Source organism: Chironomus tepperi, unplaced genomic scaffold (genome assembly GCF_022539635.2).
Source record: "Chironomus tepperi strain 1889 unplaced genomic scaffold, CSIRO-AGI_Ctep_v1 contig_48, whole genome shotgun sequence".
Lineage (NCBI taxonomy): Eukaryota > Metazoa > Arthropoda > Insecta > Diptera > Chironomidae > Chironomus > Chironomus tepperi.
In genome coordinates, this window is record NW_027226170.1 from 1,173,878 (window position 1) to 1,195,154 (window position 21,277).

A 21,277-nucleotide genomic window follows, 5' to 3' on the forward strand; every position below is an offset into this window, starting at 1 on the left:
TTTGACTGACAATTATGGATTGTCGTAGTACTTATGTGCCTTCTTAGACTAAACTATCTTGGTACGCACCTGTGTGATTACGAGTAATCAAATATCCGAACAAACTGGGAGCATGGTTATAAGTCTGCTCACAAAATAGCGTATACTCACTAGCACGTTCATTTAAGTGACGATGATCGCTGTCTGTTTGAGATATAGGCCAATTAATCACAGCTAAGTTTGAGCAGAGCGGAATTTGGGGTATCGAGACATATATGGAGGAATCTGTCAGTGTGAGACTAAGGCCTGTAGCTGATGTGGTTAGGCATTAGAGCAGATATATGTTTCACTCGCTAACAGGCAAAGAGGTCGTTCTATGTTGCTTTTAGGTATCTTGGTGATATTACTGTATTATCTATTCCTGTTAGGGACACTTTTGTGAGACTTTTTGTGAGAACGTCTGTTCGATTCCTACTAGCGACCGATCTCTCAATGATTATACAGACGATATGACAAGCATTCGCAAAATGCTCACAATATTCACGACTGTCATATAGAAGACATAAATGACTCGAAAATTCTGTTCTGCTAGAATCAGTTGATGAAGCAGCACTAAAATCAAAAATGATTAGATTGATGTATGCAGATAGTTGAAAAAGTATAAAAAAATTTAAATAGAATAAAGATAAAATTTATTTCATGTTCTCAAATGCTGTTCGCTGTACTGCTCAATCCTTTCAGTGTTTTTGCTTTCAAATTTGATTTCATGCACTCATGCAGTCTTCTTTATACTTGATTGCTGGGGAATTTTTTATCTAGAAAATTGTATACATATTTCTTCATCAGTATGCTCTTATTTATTTACATACTCATGATATTTAGAGCTTGAGAATTCCGCAATCAACAATTTTCATTTTATGTACTTATGTATGGTCTTGAAAAGATATGGTAATGTCCAATTATTTCATTTAATGATTATGTTTATGTTATTGCATTCTAAAATGATGGAGATTTTAAAGCATATGTAATTACATCGTTTGTTGGTGTCATTGAACTTTGATCCTGAGTGATACAAATGGAAGAGGCTCCTTGACGAATCCTTTGAGAGTTCTTCACGATTACGTTTATAAAGGAGCTTTCAATGCTTCGCCAAAGCTCTTTTTTAGCACTAATTGGATACTGTCACTGTGTGAATTTCCGCAAAAAAAGAATGAATAATAAATATTAATCATTTTCACCTATTTTATTGACAAGAACAAATTGTGGACCACAAGAAGCTGGTAGCCAGAGTTCGGAGTGTTTTTGCATAAAAACCTACTTACTTCCTTCGCTTGCCGTACATATCAATTGTGATCCATGACCTCCCTTAGCTGGCGTCTCCAGCTGGTTCTATCGCTTGCAACCCCTTGCTAATTAATGATGCCAAGTGCATTAAACGATTGTGTAAAAAAATTCAATTTTTTCACGAAAAACCCTAGAAAATTGAACAATGTTATGCAAACCTGAAGGGAATGAGGGATTAGTCCCTTTCCCCGATATGTCATAAATACGTCCTTGGCAAGTGAGTCATCTGATACACCACAACAGTGGCGTATTCAGAAGGAGACTTGGTGTTCCAAACATCCCTCATATTTGGAAACAATTCATCAATTTTGTCCTGTAAACATAATTTTCTGTAATTTATAAAGAAGTCTCGCTATATCTAATCATTTACTCTTTCCTAGTAATATTAGGAATATGCATCCTTGAATATTTTCTCAATTATTCATACATCGATTGATGCATCCTTAAAAAAAATAAGCTTAAATTAATCTTCAACCTGCTTCAATCCCACACATAGCAAAAAAGTATTACGAGATATATATTTGCTATCCTAAATTGTGAGAAAATTGAAAAACTAAGAAGAAATCTAAGAGCACATAAAAGGGAAATGGTGCAGACGATATATCGCAAATACTATATAAGATGTAGAATAAGATGAAGTTAAAATTGTATGTCTGTGCTCATACGAAATCTCATTGATTAGAAATCGATTTTTTTGCGAATGATAAGACATCGTAGTCATCTAGTGTGATGGATTTTCTTATCATTTCTTTACTGTCTTTAACATTATCACAAATATATGTTTGAGCTCAATGTTATATGATGCAAATAAAAAAAAAGCATGAAATAGAATTTTTTCGGTGAATAAGGAGGGAGAAAAATGTTTTATGGATTGATAGATCTTTCATGTAATGACAGAAATTCTCTTCCCATTGATTGATTTCATTTCTTTGCACTTTAAGCTTATTTCAATTGGGTTTTTTTCGTTCCTTTATACAATTTTCATTTTGTTCTCACATTTCTTTGTATTACTCTTTTTGAGGATATAAAATAAGAATGAAGGCATTAAGTAAGAAGCAACAGCTAAGGCATCATTTCTTCTTATAATGTAGGCAATGAACATCATCACGAGTTTAATGTAAGCCAGGCATGTGACATGCTAATACATTTATTTAATTGCAATTTTACAGGACATATTTTGTGACGTCTGCTAAATTTCAGCAATATTAAAGCCCATTAAAGCTTTTCATTTTTTTTGGGAAATCCTCGAATGTAAAATATCGGTTCGTGGTGCTTATTGACATAAATTTGTTTACAAAATCCTAACGCCTACTCATCATAATGTTATTTTGTCATTGTTTTAATGATGTGAAACTTTTGGTAGCTTTAATACAACAATGGAAGGGTTTTAGTTACAAATTATGTTTATATGAGCATTAGATACCCACACGCAACCCACATGATAGCAATTGTAAAGCCAAATAGCTATGTCACATTGTTTACAATGCTTTAGCTTTTTTAAGGATTGTGCGAGTGAGAGCAGTGAATCAATCTTATGAAATGGCTGAGTGGACAACTTGATATAATGTCTAGTGATTAACCAGACCTACAGTCAAGTAATGACATTTTATTCGGTACGTTCCGTGGAATTCGGAATTTACGGTTATTGAGTCTATACGCAAACAGCATTATTTGAACATTGTTCGTGTTATCAAGGATGTAGGCATTCAGTTGAGACTTTGGGATGGTACAACTGATCATCGATCCCAGAGCTTATTTTGCTATTATCAAACCTTACAAATTATATAATTGAATAGATTCCGTTAAATGTGTCATTAGTCGACCTTTGGTCTAGTTAATAGCTAGATATTGTGTCTAGACTCTAAATGTGCACTTGAAATGTATTCGAATCAATGTGAATTTCAACCAATATATTGAATTTTAATGATCTCGAGACAGTCCTTCAATGTTTCGTTTATCAAGTCCAAACTTAGTATTCACCTCGATTGGCCCAAGAATTGCATGACAGTCACACGGTGGCTAGATAACAATTTACATGACAATTAACATGAAAACTCCCAATTGTACGATTAGGACCCATATGGCAGCCACTTGACTGCCATGATTAATTTGTGCCGATTGGCCATGTTGCCTCAGTTCCGTCAAGTCTGCAAGAAAAAGAAATCATAAAAGCCTTCAAATAATCTCTTCCAAGAAAGCACAAAAAAAAAATATCTTTCACTATTCAGTCCATATCCAAATCTATGAGAAAAATCTTCAAACAACCAGCAATTTTTATAGCTTCTTTAAAAACTTTTATATCGTTTCCATAAATTCTATTGAAAATGCTCAATAATACTATTTTCTTAATAGAGAAATTTTTATGTCAAAATTATTTTATTAAGCTTAAAGAATGCGGCTACATAGATGCGAAGCTCTTCAGAAATGACATTGAAAATCTTTTAAGTTCTTCAAATTTTTTTATGAGGGTTGAAATCTTTTCATGTAAGTTACATCGTAAATAAGATTTAAGCCCACTATACGACTTGAATGAATGACATTGAAAATCATTTAAGTTCATCATGAGCTTTACCAAGAAGAAATGATTTTTATGTGTCGCTACAAAAGGAAGAAAGAAAAGTTTGTTGTTTTGCTGATGATGGAAGGAAAATAGAAAAAGTAGGAAAAAGTAAGGGTGAAGTTCAGAGAAAATGCTTTTATTGGATACATTGGATACAAAAAAAGCTCTGCTTTTTTAAGGTTTTTTTTTTGTGGTAAATTTGGAAGGAAAATTTTGAAAAAAAGAAAACATTTAATGGTATGAAGGATGATTTAACCCGAGTGACACAAATAAAGAAGGCTCCGTAGCCATATGGATGTCACACCATATGCCTGCTTCTATTTGGTGTGAATAACAGATCTTTGGATCTTTTTTATAGCTTCATAGTGGAGCCTTCTTCATTTGTGTCACTCGGGATTTTGAATCAATGCTTTAAATCTACTTACATAAATTTAGCAGCTTCTAAGTCAAACATTAACCCATTTAGGTCAAAAGGCAAAAGGAGCGTACAACCTTAGTTTAGGAGGCAAAGCAACAACACAAGAAACAAGCAGAAGTTGCCATTTTCGCCAGGAACTTCAACCGCTTTATTAACGCCTTACGATTCCCAGCTGATCAATTGGAACTAATCATCAATCATCATCAATTTTCCAAGGCAAGTTCCGAAAAGCACAAATTGGTTAATCGATCAGTAATCCGGCCTCAAGCCATTGTGACTTTGACTTGACACTGGATTCGTTTTTAATCAGCCATCATGCAAGAGTCACACCAGCATGTTGCCTGTTGTTAGATTGATTAGTCGGTTTGTGATATTCGAGAGATAAAAAAGATTGATTTCGATTAAAGTATTAATCTCTGATTCCCAGTTGACCACCTACAAGTGCATCATGCTGAATAATTTTGGAATTAGTTATTATAAACTGCTCATTTAATATTGCAATAAGTAATTTTGAGGGTGAAAAGCAATGAATTTCCTTGTGAACAATACTTGAGTTAAAAAACTCTTCAATCATAGTCACCATATTTTTTGCACTCACTCAATTTCAATTTATTACATTTTTATTATTTATTTAGTTTCTACCGCACAAGAGCAATTTTTTTCAATTTTCTTCTTGGATTATTCATTCTCGTCATTTCTAGTCATCTTGAACCAACATCTTCATCTTCGTCAAATATATATATTATTTTGTGTCATACCTCCGATAGCTCACAAGTGTCTCAGGAGAAGAGGAAAATAAATATGACAAGTAAGATGAGTAACGATGAGAAAAATAAAGGGTCGAGGAGAAGTACTGGCATCAATAGAAAAACTATTTCAAATCAAAATTATCGCATGAAACAAATAACGGAAGTATTCCCATCACTCAAAAAGGATTTACAAAATGCAAAGCTTTTTCTCCAGCAATCGAGTAACGAAAGTGGAGATTCACTTTACGAGCATCTTTCCCGTGTCATAACAAAAGTAATTGATCAGCGTCCTACAAATGTTGTGGATAATTTTGAATTATACAGCGAACGAGTTCGTTTGGAAAAGTTTCGTATGCAGGACATGAGAATTGAGGTCGCATACAAGGAGCCAGATCGTCTTACAAGTGCACAACGTATGTTACCCATACGTATTGAGGAATATAATCAGCAACAACAAAAGCAGCGTCAGCAAATGAATAAATATAAAAATGAAATGAAATCTATGGCGTCCACAAATTCAGATGTCATGGACGATGAAGAAAAAAAAGAAGTGCTAGAAGACGATGAACAAAATGACGTTATTTATTATGAATCGCCAGCAGTGAAAGATTTATGTGAGTTACAGTTTTATTGGAATTTATTAGGCATTGGATTTCCACGCGAAGAAACTTTCTCATTATCATGTGCGATACGAAAACTGAAGACGAATGCAAGCATTTCCACATGCCGCTTCTGGGGTAAAATATTTGGCTTAAAGAATGACTACTATATTGCTGAATGTACGTTAACTGAAGATGCTTTAGAGAAACGAATCGTAAGTGCTTCTTTCCTTGCATAAGATAAAAATTTCCTTTGTCTTGGATACAAATTTATATTTGCTAATGCTGATTTACTAGTGCTATGCAATTTTCATTTCCTTCTTTTCATTCTCTTCTTCCTTCTTTTATTCACTTCTTTTTCTTCTTCTCACTTACTCTGATGATATTCAGATCATGTCATGTGAAAAGGAGTGAAAAGAATTTTCATATGGAAAACTGTTATAGATCTTGTCATGAAAATGCAGGTTGTATGGATTGGGATTGATATGAGGAAATTACATTGTCTTTTTTAGAAGGCTTTATATGCTATAGCAATTAACGTATTTTTGTCCATTCGGGACACCGTCTTCTTCCAATCTCATCCATTAATCGCCATAACTGAAACCATGTTCAGTCCAAACTCCTACCTTGAGCCTAGGTTATTACTAAAGGCCTTTCTGATTCTGTTACTGGCCACATCACAAAGCTTGTACAGATTCTCGAAGCTTGTGATCTATACAGCCATACTTTATTTTGAGGACTTATAGCAATACTTGGTTTGACGGCCAATCAACTGGATCACCAGTTCACCATAAGGTGGTACCATAGGGTATTCATATGATTTAGTGGTTCAGTTTTATGGATATTTACAAAAACCGAGTTGATGCGACTAGAACAGCTAAAATGCATCCAAAATTCAACTAGATTTTCCCTGTACTTAGATTGAGTCCGATCTGTTAGAATCGATTAACTTACTGAGCGTAAGACATTACTTTTTAGGAAAAATTTAAATTTTTTAGAAATTAATCTTAAATATCTCAAATGAATAATCTGTACAACCTTGCTATTTTTTTAGCCATATACCATAGTAAATTCCAATTTTATTGAAAAAAAAGGAATGAAAATTAAAATTTTCTCTATAAGCTATTTTTCCTGTAAACTATGAATGTAGGATAAAAAAACAAAGAAATGTAATTTTCTTCTTCGTTCTCTATTGTTTGGCCGCTTCTGTAGGATGCTGTTGAGAAGGCAATAAATATCATGAGCTTGGAACCATTGAATCCGGAATTTTCCGATCAGCAACGTAAATCGTCATCAAATGCATCTTCTATGAGATTTGAAAGCACAAGTGTTATGGAAAAAAATTCCGAAATTGAAAAATCTGCAGTTGTTGTGGCTACATCGGACGATATTAGTCCTGTTCCTGACACTACATCGAATAAAAGTGAAACGAATGAAATTGCTGATGAAAATAAAAGAAAGGAATATCCAACTGAGTGGAATTTTTCAATGAACATTCCACAAACTTCATATCGTATGCCGATTGAGATACCTGCTGAGGATATAGGACATGGAGTTAATCGATATGTTTATTATGTCTGTACAAATTTATATGATGAGTGGATTGAGTTGCCTTCAGCAACACCACATCAAATTAATGTATCACGTCGTATCAAAAAATATTTTACTGGATGTCTTGATGCCGAAATTCTTTCTTATCCCATTTTTCCCGGTACGGAACGAAACTATTTACGTGCAATTATTGCGAGAATTTCATCAAGTACACATTTGGCACCACAAAAGTTTTATGAGATTGCTCCTTCAAATATGAATGTTATTGATGGCAACAATGAAAATGATGAGGAAGAAGATGACGAATTTGATGAAGATAAATGCAGTAAGTGTCTTTCACTCATTCTCTCTTTTTAGTTCCGTTTTCTACTTTGCCATTCATAAAAAGATCTTTAGTTAAAGCTCATAAAAATGGAGCAAAATTTTTTTTGCTTACTTTATGGATGAAAAATCTTTCCTGCAAACTGCTTTTTTTGCTGTACTTTGTTTGCAAAACTTACAAAAAACTACTTTTAAGAGCGCATTTAATATGGAACTACATTTTAAGAATATAAATTGTTTTTTAAGTGCACTCAGTGTAAGTTACATCATCATTTTTGGCGCATTACAGTATTTACATTTAGGATATATATGAATTTGTGGATGATTTTTTGTTACATCTTGGGTAGATTTTATTAAATGGAAAATTCATAAATATTGTGATGTATGTGCTGAGTGGAATCTGGGGTATTGAGTCATATATAGGCTAGATCTGTCAGTGCACAAGTAACGTCTCTGAGGCCGATGGATAAGCAAAAGATCGGAAATCTGGATCATTCTTTTATGAGTAAGGAGGTTCGATTCTCAACCAAACGATCTCTTAATCTTTATATAGAGTGCTGTAAATAGGACAAGGATTTGTTCAATGCTCACGACATTACTACTAGTGGTTACATTGGTCAAATATCAAGTCAGTTCAATGCATCCGTATATCATTAAAACCGATGCTCAGTATACCACTATACTCTAGTTTGAACCCTACAACGAGTTCGTTATAGTACCGTTAGGTCATCCTATAATCATATTAGTCATCCTATCAAGGTGATAGCTGATTTTGACCCATTTTTACTGCGAATAAGGGGGTTCTGCTGCATTGTGTCGTTCTGATAGCGGGGAGTGAAGTAGAAAAGGTTTACCACCACTGACGTCTACATGATGTAATAATGTTCTCATATCAAAATACAGTAGCAATTTTCAATTAACCGTTGATTGATGTAAATGCGCTCTTTCAAAATGTCTAGTTTGTGAACATAAAACTTTAATGATATCATATCGATGACCTCTTTATGTTCACTTCTTCTCCTGTTTAAAGTATAACTTTCTTTTAATATGTTACGTGACGTGCATTTCATGGCATTGCAATGTATGAAAAGAAGTTATGATACTTGATATCATCATAGTTTATAATGTCTTTACATTCTGGTTGTTCTGTGTCTCTCTTTTTTGCAGATAATGATAAGCCGATTAAAGTGAATGCATCATATCATCCACTATCATTAGACAAACTTTCAAAATTGGATTATTGGATGCACATAAAGCCGGAAATTCTTAAACAAGGACGTGTTTGCTATTTTGATGGACGTTTATTGATGGAAAATCAACCTAATGACAATGATGATGTTAATGATGAGGCATCAATAGCTGATGATGATGATGATGAAAATGTAACGGAAATAACAAAAATCGAAATAAGACCGGAAATGCCAGTTCCATTGTTCACAACATGTTCCGGTGATCGTTTGACAAATGATATCATTTCCCCATGGACAATTAGATTGAGTGATGTTATTGTTGAGTCACCACTTGTTCTCCTTCAATCAAACATTTGGTCAGGGGCGTTTGCGTTTGCCAAAGATAGGTAATTTGATACATTCTTGCTTGTCTTTTTCTGTCGTCCATTTCTTTTTGTTTTTGTGTATGTCTCTTGTTTTTGTTTGCTTGCTCTTCGTATTTGTCTTCTTATTGTTCTTGTTATTAACGAAAAATGATGAGAAAAAAGAAATGAATTGTCTCATGACTGAATATATTCTAGGTATAGAATTTTGTTAATAATGATTGTGATGATGAAGGAAATGTGGAATAAGATGAAGATGAGATGGCATTAAGAGAGAGAAAAAAATCCATTTAATTGTCACGACTTGTACTGTTTTACTATTAATGATGATAATGTAGGTGTCTTAACATTATTGCTCATTTTTCTTAGAATCTAGAATATTAAAGCTTAGTTTCTTCTTTAAGAGTTGTTTGCTAAATTGTTCAGGTCAGCGCTATACCTTAAACTATACACGTTGCATATTAATTAGTTGTGGGAGGATGGATACTGACTCAGTTTTCGATCGACACAAATAAAGAAGAGTTAGCTTTCATTAACACCAAATGGAAGCAGTTTCTATGTCCCATCCAAATGTCTGCCTTTTCATCTAGATTGCTCGGGATTAGCTCTCAGTTCACGATTTGTTGTTTTGTGCTCGAAACACTTTACTTCGGGAAACACTGGTTGGGACTTAAAGCTTAATAAACTAGATATTTGGAAGTAAGGGTTTTCCATTCTGTCTCAAGTGGTCCGTTGCTTCTCTGTTTTGGCTTTGACAAATTATCGAAATCAAGGCAATCCCGTGATATCTCTCAGATTAACCAGGCTTGATTTCATTTCTCCTTGACTTGTTAATAAATGAAGGCATGTCAAGCTGAAATGTAGCCACAACTTTAAACTCTAGTGCTAATCATGTATTCACCAAAGAAACTAATCAAGAAAAGTTATTCATAAATTTTATTTACTCAAAAAGCTTTCTTTTAAGGCATGGATATCCTCAAAAGCACTCAACCTAATTTAAGCATCTTCTCTAATCACAAACTGGTTTCAAAAGAGAACAAACAAAAGTATCAAAAAATTCTTTTTTTTTGTTTGGATGTCACAAACAAGTACTAATTATTTCCTCATGCCATGCCTTTCATTTCCTTTTACTATAAGACACTCATATATAATTTACATTTTTATTCTTTCTTTACGCCTATGCACATATATCACAAGGCTTCATGTTCTCATAGTTACAAAAGGATCAAAAAAATAAGAAAATGAAAGGAAGATTGCCATTGAATGGAAAGTTTATGGTAGGGGGAAATTAGGAAATAAAATAAAATGCAAATTTTAGCATATCTTACCCTAATTCCTGTTATTTAGGGTTTCTAGAAGTCTCGGTCTTTTCGGTATCGAGAACATTATTTTCTTGCTTTGCTGGCCATGAAGATCAACTGTGATCCGTGACCACCCTCAGATGACGCCTATAGCTGGCTCTACCGCTGGTTTCTATCTGCCACTTACCAATCCCAAATGCAATACTGTCTCTATCAACAGCTTCCTTCCAGGAGTTCTTTGATCTTCCACGAGCTCTTTCACCATCCACAAAGTAGGATTGAAAGACCCAAATTGGTATCGAGCATCCTTAATCTTATATCCCTTTCGGCCATGATGATCACTCAAATTTTTAATTTAAAAGATTTCCAGGAAGATTTTCCGATTCCCATCAACTGTTTTCCCCTTACTTTTTGTTATAATTTATTAGAGCAAATGAAAATTGTAACCTAAGTAACCTCAGGAAATAGACTATGACTTTAATTTATCTTCTTCTTCTTCTTTCGTCTCGCTCTTTTTACTAATTAAAAAGGATTTGTGACAACATTTACATTGGCTATGGCCACAAGTATACATCGTTAAATTACTCTCCAACAACATTTTTGCCTCAACTCGAGTCGGAATATCCCCATGGTGAAGTTGTTCAAGAAGCAAATGATCCGTCTGTCGATGATGAAAAGGAATGGCAACGACAGCAAGAAATGAGTCAAAATAATCAAAGTAGTGATGACGATGATGTTTCAGATGAAGTGGAAATCAATAATTGAAAATTGGAATTGAATAAATATTTTGTGGATATATTTTATATCCCTCAATTTTCATTTATTTCAATATCTTTGTGTCCCCTCAAACATCAATCCCCGCTGAAATTTTATCAATTTCTTTTCCATACTTCCATACAGCCATTATCTTCTCATCGTCAACATCAACGGTCGCTCATCGCACTCGACATTTTCCATTCTACTTATATTCATTCCAAATTGGCTGATAAGATGAAAAACTCATCTGTTAAATGTGAAAGAAAAGCATCATTTTCATCCTACTTTGTCTCTACGTTTTTATTCATCCTGACTACCCCCCATTCCCCCACCACATTCATTTTATTCTTTTTCATTTTCTTTTTATTTATTTTTATTCTTTTTCTTCATGTCCACGAGCGATTAAACATTTCGTTAATAAATTTGAATGGTTTTCGTTCTAAATTTTTTTTTTCTTTTGTGTTGTCATTCCCTCAACTTACGATGATGACTTTATGCTTTTACGTCATTTTTCATTTCTCTCTCTCTTTCTCTTTCTTTTTTCATCACTTAAATAAAATTCATTTAATGAGAATGAAAAAAGAAAGGGATTGAATTAATTTTTATGATGTTGTCAAGAATTTCAAGTTTATAGTGAGCAATTAGAGTTATGGGATGAATAATGAACTTACTTTTTTCTATGCAATTTAGTTGTCATTTTAATTAGATTGGTTATAAAACCAGTGTAATTTTTGCTAATTAGTAAACTTTTTTATAGAGTTATTGAAATTTGATTTAATGAGCTTTTTGTGCCCCGGGCGGCATATTACGGGGAATTGTAGTTTTTGCTGTAAAAATAGATTGAATTTAACCGACATTGTGCCTTTGGTGGAATTTTGTACATTACTTTTGATACTACGACTAGCGATATTCTGACATACACTTTCCCGACTGGACTAAAATATGTTAGGACTAGTCATCAACTGGACATTAACTTGACTTCAATTAGCTATAACGTATTTCTGTCCACTCGGGATTGTGCTATTCGGGTACGTTTGAAAATGAGAAAAAAGCATAATTTCTAGATTTTGAGGCAAAATTTGTCATTAAAGTTGCTTTAAAGTAGGGCAAGCTATAAAATAGGATTTGCTATAAAGTAGGGTAAACTCTTAAGTAGAGTAAGCTATAAAGTAGAGTTAGCTATAAAGTAGTTTTGGGGCTTTGTCGGAACCCTAGTCATCCCGACAAAAATACAGCACATGGTACCCCTACTACTAATCCATTTCGACTGGTATTGTATCGAAATTCTGCAGCCTCATTCCAATGAGGCCATTAATGTTTTGAAACAAAACGTTTAGAAAGCAGTAAAACCTAAACTTTTTCCAACTTCAAAGGAATGAATTTTCATTTGAATATTTTTGTGTTCATCCATTTTTATACTTTATAAAGATGAAACATCTCTATTTTCAATTGCTAGTCTAGTGAACAAAGCTTTTAACCTTTTTGATGTTACATGTTTGAGATTTTCTCTTTTTTTGTGAAATATGTTTACTTCGCTAATTCCTTTTAATCGAAATTTTGCTTTGTTCTATTCATCTCATTTTATTATGAGCAGGATCATGAGTCGAATGAGCACATATATCATTCAAAATAATTGTACAAATCTTTTAAAAACACAATTTGAAGACATTAAAGTCTTTGTAAATTCTGTAATAGCTTAACAAGGTCGTGGAAGTTCAAAGCGGTTTATATAATTGAGCTTTAAGTTAATTTCCAAGCATTTAGAAATGAATCAGAGCATTTCAAAGTGAAATTTGCATGGAACATCAAGGAACGGATAATTCATACGAGCTACACAACCCAAGAAGAGGCTGATACGAAGCTCAGGTTTGTCATTTGGGCCATATGAATGCCGCACTAGGGCTATCTAGTCAAATGTAGGTTGCATCTGTTTGGCGTTAATATAAAAGCTTAGACAGTACTTTTTCATTTATGTCACTCGGGTCAGGTGACGAAATTTGTCAACTGCGACAAAGCCACTAGAGTAGCCCATCCCCCTACCCCATACAATTTGAGAAAAGAATTCAATTATTGCAAATTCAACTTTGAATTATATCCGCTATATTAGTACGAATTGATTTAAAGAGCAGGTATTCATTCACTCAATGAGAAGTATTTCCATTAAGCTTTATTGCAAGTTGATTGATTGAACTTTGCTAATGTATAATAAAATGATATTACGAAATTGATTGAATTACTGATTCTAGGAAGTGCATGAAGATTAATTCAAAACGGAAGATTCAATTTGCTAAAATGCATTAAAGGTGGTCCGGATCTCCCGAGTAGCAAAAATTAATAAGTCACATTTTTTACTGTACAAATTAGCTTCCATGGTGCCGTTAGGGTAAGTTCACATCTTAACGTTAAGAGTGTGCTAAAGCGATGCTCTATTAAGGAACTCGTTGTAATATTAAATTTTTATAATACAAAAATTACTAAGATTTTCATTAAATATGAATTTAGGGGGAAGGAAATCTCATACTTCCTTACTTCCTTCGCTGGCCGTACAGATGAATTGTAATCTATGGCCTCCCTAAGTTTGCGTCTGAAGCTGACTATCGCTAGTCACCGCTTGCCAATTACCGATGCCAAGTACATTACCATCTTAATCGACAGCATCTTTAGAAGCAAATCTTATACCTAACGAAATAAGTGAACGGTTCCTTATCGAGTAACTGCAAAAATGCACTCAATTCGTGAAAATCCAATTTCCTAACAATTTTCATGTTAATTTAATCACATAAAAATGTACATCCTATAAACTCATTTCAAATATTGAATTTTTTTCCAATACTCAAAAGCAAGGAACCTTCCATCTTTAGATCAATCCATCTACAACCATTTCTGATGATTCAAATAAATTCTATAATTCACTATTTGCTGATAGATAAACGAGCATTCCAATTGCAAACCATACTTTTATGCTGCAATGTATTCAAAATGATGACAAATGAACTTGCAGATCTTGTAAGAACAAAAAAGTAAGGGATTTTGCTTACCCTTAATTGGATTAATAAGTAATTAAGTAAAACAATCTTTTTCATTTATTATTTTTTTCGTCTTCAATTCTGTAAGCATTTAAGGTGTTGTATATACATCATGACAATCCTTTTTTTTCGTATTTCCATTTCGCTTCTTGATACTCTCATTAAAAACCTGTTCAAATGCTTAAGTCAATGCAGAGATACGGAAACAGAAAGAGAGTAAGACAAAAAAAAATGTTGGGATCGGCAGTAGCTATGAAAAATGTTTTCCTGACAAACACAAAAAAAAAAAATCCATCCTATGAAGATGAAGAAAGCAAATGGTTAAAAAAAGACTAAGGAAGAAGTATGAAAAAACAAATTAAAATTACATCACGAATTAATTTGGAATGTAATTAAGAGACATGGAAAAGAAAAATGGAAATTTAGACGGAAATGAAGAAAAAATGTCACCTGGTAAAAATGTCGAGAGAATTGCAAATGATGCTGGCACTTTTTTTTTGTGTGAGCTACAAGAATGCCTAGGCAATGATGATCTTTTATAAAAATGAGAATGGGATGAAAAGAAAATTAATTAAAGAGAATAAAATATTTATCGAGAGTCTTTCTTATTTTTTTGTGCTTTGGCATTAAGATTTTTTCGGCATATTTGAGTAGGATAGAAAATTATTCATAGACACAATTATTTGAACGGGACTGTTATTATTAGTATAAAATGTTCATTCATTATACTCAATAAGATGAAAAAGATGAATAGAAATGTCGTACCTTGGAATTTCATTCATACATCTTATTTCGTGCGGTCATTAAATGCCATATGGGTTAATGTCTTTATAATATGTATTGAACGCATAGATTGGATTTATATTCAACCTTCCTCAACGGAAATATAAAGAAGAACACTATTATGTCGTTGTGCGCTTTAAAGCCTCTTGGAAGCTTTCTTACAGAGTAGTTATGTCTGCTTTTGGAAGTCAGGATCGACTGGTATCAAAATCTAAAATTTGTAGCAATCATATAGCTTGAGTTTGGTAATGTTTAAGATCGACGATGACCTTTTGAATTCAACCACCAGGAAGATAGACAGAATTATTTTGAATGGATTGCAAAAATTGAAGGAAATTTTAAGATGATTTTTTTTTTTTATTTGATGATTTTTTTCCAAGAAGAGAATAAGTGAGGTAATTCTTAAGCCACCCACCCACCTCTGATAACGACCCTGTAAACCACTTCACCCGGTTACCAGAGAATCCTTCAATTTACAAGGCTTTTTGAGATGTTAATGGAAAAAATCGCATCAAATTCCAGTTGACCCCAATCCTCCCAACTTTTTACAATCCATTAAAAACGCACCTTCTTAAAATTTCTAGCTATGCCTTAATGAACCAGAACTTAAAGTCAACTCAGATTTTGTATGCAAAATTCGACTCGACTCCATTGAAATTTGAATCAACTCCGAGTTCTGCTATGAACCCTTTACTCCTTAATAAATGCAATTTTTCCGTTAAGATTGTGATACGAAGGAGGGAAGGAGAAGGGAAATAACGATTAGATTTTTCGAATTTCTTAATAAATAAATGACAACTTGATTCATCTCCTGATTAAAGTCACAATTCAAATTTAAGTGTGTTAAATTTTGATCAATTTTTAAGAACCTTTGTTGAAGAATGTAATTTTAAAGTACAAGAATGAATATTTTGCTATCAAATTACCTCCCTACTATCACTTGCTCCTTTATGATGGCACATAAAAGAACTGAAAAATAGCAAAATTTATTTCACGTAAGAAAAACTTAAAGTGAAATTCCATCAGACCCAAAAAAAATCCTTAGAATTCTCGCTCATCTTCTATTAGTTTTTTTTATCACCATCAGCACATTTAAATTCCATTTCATTTGAATTTTTTACTTCTCTTGAGACTCGACAAGTCTCCCAAAATTTTTATTCTGTTACCTTCCGAAAAATTCCATTTCATACCAGCATCGCTTTCTCTAACAAGTTTGAAACGAGAAAAAGAGCATAATTACATGTTTGATAAAGAGTTCAACTAAGAACTCGAACGTGATTGCGTTTCAAAATATCTTTTACTTTATTCATGCCAATGGAATTATTTTTTCCTACTCATCTTCTCAATTTTCACTCTTCATTTCCATCAATTTGAGAAATGGTGGAAGTGCCTTTCATATTTTCTTTTTTCATTATCCTTTTTATTTTCTATTCAATTTCTACTTTTGCTTCCATTTCTGTTCTGCTTATTATTTAATTGAATTGAAGTTTTTGTTCGGCTTTTCTGAGGAAGCTTTTGAATAAAATATAAATGAATTCAAAACATAATGATGATGCATATTATTTACAAAGGGTTAAGTTACAATTGAATTTTAAAAGATTCATCAATTATCAGGACGAATTTAGGGTGAAGGGCGTTAGTTGGAGGTCAGTAGTCTTCCGGGCAGCTCTTGAGTGTAATCATGGATGCTATTCTATAAAAAAATTCTAGAAGTCTATCGAAATCTACGTATTACTCAAAAGGAAGAGGAATTTTACAATATACTTACTTACTCTAACCACATACATATGTGAAGCTTAGGTAACAGCAAAAGACTTTCCATTTGACACTTTTGCTGGTTCTGTCTCCTAGTTTGTAAAATATCCTGTCCCAATGTTGAGCGCACATTCACTTTTCTTCGTTAAGTAGCTTTTTAAACTTCTGGCTTTCATTTCCCTTGCGGATTCTTGCCAAAAGCGGTGTAGCAAACTTGTGATTCTGTCCAAATTCTGTCTCAGCAATGAAAATTTGTTGCGGAATACAAATTTCAGCTCAGGAAGCGATAATCTACCCCAACAGGTAATGAGCGTGCTTTTCTTAGTTAGCTGAGAGCAACGCTCACGAGTGTGCTCATCAAGTATATTTAAGATGAGCAAGCTTTCGAGAGGATGTTCTTTGCCTCTTAGGGAACAAAATCTTCAAGTAATTTCCAAACGTTCCCTAATTTGTCTCACATATTTTCAATAGCTTCACTATCAATAAAATTGCAAAGAATTCAATTAATCTCTCAAATGTATAAATACAAAGATTAATTATAAAATTTATTGTAAAAATCCTGTCGATCAATTACTATTTTTTCTTCCTCTTCCACTTACATACATTTTTAAAAACAACAAAATGTGTACTTTTCCCCTTCACTTAATTTCTCATTTTCTTCCATCCAATTTTACTTTGTTAATTGAATTGTATAATGTAATTTCTGAGCCAAATGAGAAGAAATATTTTACTGCTTAAGAATTTCTCCCTTCCTTCAATTTATCTATCCATCGCCTTCAACAATTTTTCTCGCTCTTGTTAATTTATTTTTGTCAAGATGCTTTCATTGTGTTGAGTAATTTTCAGTTTAATCTTACAGATTTGGAAACTTAGTTCTGAGAAGGATCATAAGTTTGTGAATATTAATGCCTATTTGCATGTGTAGACAGAGCTTTCTTGCAGACAGAGCTCGAAGTCGACTTGAATGTAGTGTGGAATCGAGTTACCTTTTCCATGCAAAATTCAAGTCTACTTCTTGCTCTTGATATACCATTAAACAGCAGCAATTTGGTACAAGTTTTGCAGAAATTTGTAAGGAAAACAGGTGAAAAATTCTCAGAAAAATTTCCAAAATATGCCATACTCGTACAGTTAAGGCCAATACCCAACCTGTTTATCTTCACAAATTTCTTCAAAATTGCTGCGAGGGCTGACACTTCCGAGGGTATATTCTAGTTAAAAAATTCCAGTAAAAGTGTATACCAGCCAGAGCTACACAAATTAGGTAGGCTCAGCTGCGAAGCTTTCAAAGAGAGAGTAGCTAAGTTAGACTTTCTATAGGCACTGACACCTGTTAGCATACAGTTGAAAAAATCAAGATTGCCTTTGATCACCAATTCTGGCATTTACCTGCCTTTATATTCAACAAAAAAAGGAAATTAAAAAAGTTTTTGTTCTTATTACTGTAAAACTAGTTAAGAAACAACTTGAATGTTTATTACATTTAAGATGTAATGATAATGATTTCTGGGAAATTTTCAAGGATACAAACCCTAGGGTCACAAAATTTCTCAAACATTTGAGGTCTTTCACTTATGTTCAAGGAGAGAAGCTGGAGGGTGACAAATGTGCTTCTAGCAATAGAAATTCCGGGAAATTCTATTGTTCATTTTTGAGAAAAGTTCGTTATGCTGCTACGTAATAAGTTTGTGATTTAGGTAATTTTGTTCAATTAGAATCTTATTAATGCTAATTTCTGATCATTCCTCGTATTGACATAAATCATGTAGACGTTTTATTCTAATTTTAGCGATCCTCCTTCTTAGTTGCTCCTTAATTGCCAATCACTAAAATTCATTTTATCACAAACATGCTTTAAGTTGCTATGCAGCATCTTTTAAATAAGAAGATTTCAGACCTTTCCTTTTTACTGACAAATTGGCTATTGAAATTTTTTTTGTCAACAAATTTCTATAGTTGCACGAACGTTTGAATGTATGTGAGGCAAGTATGGGTATGCGACCTTTCTTTTATTCTTTTTTTAGAATTTTTCATCATCGCTATTCAATTTTTGAGGCAATTTATCATCGACAGGCAATTAAGTGATGTTTTCGAATCATGTCCATGCTTGAATGGATTAGTTCCGCTATTAAAAAGACACAATTTTGAGTAACAATGAGATGTTTTTGAAGAGAATTTTTATTCGGAAGTGATTAGGTAATTTTATGGAAATTTGTTTAATTTAAAGCTTATTATTGAAAGGTGTATATCCTAACAGGCAAGGAGACACCTTTAAGGTAACGTTGTGGTAATTCTGTGACTTGAAAGCATGCTCTTACATGCAGGTAATCATGGTAAAAGTTGATTTTGAATTTTAAAGCTTATTATATTTCTAATTTCTATTCCAGAATTATAAAGAAGCCATTCATCATTACAACATGTCTATAAATACAAATTCAGGTTGACTTGTTAACAACTTCAACAATTTTGAACTCATAAGTATGAATAAATGTTAATAAATATTATAAGGTTTTCATGAATTACGTAAAAAGGATAAAAGTACGAGCAAATAAACGCAAAATATACATTTCATTATTTACAATCCAAAATTAATCATGTTATATGCATACTCATTTTTGGAATGTTCTATTATTCAACATACTCAAGTTCTGTTTCCTTTTATTTCAATTTAATTAAATGAGAAATATTTAAAAGTAATCAAATTTTTTATCTGAAATGACCATTTCATGTCGAGTTGGTATTATTTAACTCCCAAATGTCCAAAAAAAATTTCATCACGATCCTAATGGGCTTGACAATTTTTCAAGAAGAAAGTCCATTACCCAAAATTGGATGAATTTTATTTTTTTTTTGACAAAAGCTTCAAATTCTCATGAAGAAGCACCGTCGAGAAATAAATCTCTCAAGGCAAGGATTTTTGTTATTAAAAAGGACATTTTGGATCAATTCTTTGGTGATGTCAAGCATTTTTCTGAGCAACGCAAATGAAGAAGGCTTCTTTCCATATGGACCTTAAGTAGGCAAAACGGTTGACTCACCCCAACCTATTATCACCAATTTGCTCGTTATTTCTGATACTCCCCCTATGAGTCCGATTTATCCAAGCTAAGCATCTCAATACATCCTAGAGTCCGCGTCAGTCCACATCCAACAATATCCACACAGATATCCACATCGTCAGCAAAACTAAGCAGCTGTATTAGATTCGTAAATATTGTTTAAATTTTTGACACATTATTAAGAAAAGAGCGTGATAATTTGGATTAAAAATTAGCTATAGAAGGAGAGGGGATAGGGAGCAGCGAATAAGAAAGTCATGGTAATCCAGGATAACAATAGTCATTAGCTATTAACCATTAACGTTGAGGGGGTGTAAAGTCATAATTTTTGAATTATTTCAAGCACATAAATTGAAATTGAGCCAATCAAAATGATTTACAAGAATATTTACTTGGAATTTTGACTAAAAATTCAATTTTCAAGCATGACACTTCATTTTTTCTCTTCATCTCTATCCACGTTGCCAACAATCTTCTTATCATTATTTATAATAAGAAAAAAATATTCATTCTTCAATTAATTTTAATAAAATTTTTATCGCTAGGAAAATTTTTTGATAGATTTTTATGTCACCGACAAAAAAAATCTGTACCGAAGGCAGATCGGCACAAATTGAAATGTTGCCACCACGGCGACGACTCGGTCGTATACTTAAAGCCAAGTGGCTGCCACTTGGCGAAAACAACCGAATTTGCGAAGTGGCAGCCACTTGGCTTTAAGTATACGACCGAGTCGTCGCCTTGGTGGCAACATTTCAATTTGTGCCGATCGATATTGATGACATTAGCAAAATAAAATCATGAAAAAAGAGAGCAGGGCCATGACGATATGCCAGCCTTAATAAAACGAAGAAAAAAATGTAAATTAATTTCTTTTTCTCCTTGCGTGGTGAAAATCCAATTATTTATTAATTAAAATTCTTGTTCGACACAAAAAAAAATTCAATATTTTTAATATCGAACGATTACGCGACTATGCACAATTTTTTTTTATTCCAAAAATATTTTCCGATACTTCATAGTATACATTTCACTATTTCTTCTCTTTTTTCTATTAAAAATAGCTCTTCGCCAAAGTCCTCTGCTTTTATTTAAGTGCTTGTTGAATTTTCATTGATGATATTTCGCATAAAAATAGATAGAATGATGACACGTGTTCATCCTGTTTGTGAGCAGTATGTATGTTGGTATACCTTTTGTAAATAAAATATAAAGCACATAAGAACGGTCAATACACTTGACAGAGTATGATAAGTGGAATATTGATAGCAGTATCCTATTTATGGATACTGGCAGGGGTGTAAGTTGAAGTTTTACATACGTACTTGCTTCTTATGCTCCTCATGCCAGGGGTAGAATAAAAATGTAAACGTTTTTGGAGAGGTTTTTTGAATTTTTGTCACAAAAAATCCTATTAAAATGAAGAATGTTGTCCAAAATAGGTCAGGTTATGAAAGAGTCTCTATTTTCTATTGGATAGGTCTCATACTGCACTTATCTGACACATAATAAAGTTTAATTATA

At 33.0% G+C, this 21,277-nt stretch overlaps 1 protein-coding gene across 1 annotated transcript; it reads left to right on the top strand.

The window, feature by feature from the left end:
- Window positions 1-5,102: 5,102 nt before the first annotated feature.
- Rsph4a (Radial spoke head protein 4a) lies at window positions 5,103-11,139 on the top strand. The gene is made up of 4 exons (XM_070651807.1): window positions 5,103-5,864; window positions 6,862-7,525; window positions 8,689-9,097; window positions 10,905-11,139. Exons 1-4 carry the CDS (start codon window positions 5,103-5,105, stop codon window positions 11,137-11,139), a joined length of 2,070 nt encoding a protein of 689 aa, XP_070507908.1.
- The last annotated feature ends 10,138 nt before the right edge of the window (window positions 11,140-21,277 follow it).

What these genes read in the sequence shown, in the direction of transcription:
- Rsph4a (XM_070651807.1), top strand. Translation starts at nt 5,103, where the DNA reads ATGACAAGTAAGATGAGTAACGATGAGAAAAATAAAGGGTCGAGGAGA. An exon ending in ATGCTTTAGAGAAACGAATC is followed by an intron (nt 5,865 to 6,861) that starts GTAAGTGCTTCT and finishes CCGCTTCTGTAG; the next exon opens with GATGCTGTTGAGAAGGCAAT. An exon ending in TTTGCGTTTGCCAAAGATAG is followed by an intron (nt 9,098 to 10,904) that starts GTAATTTGATAC and finishes CTAATTAAAAAG; the next exon opens with GATTTGTGACAACATTTACA.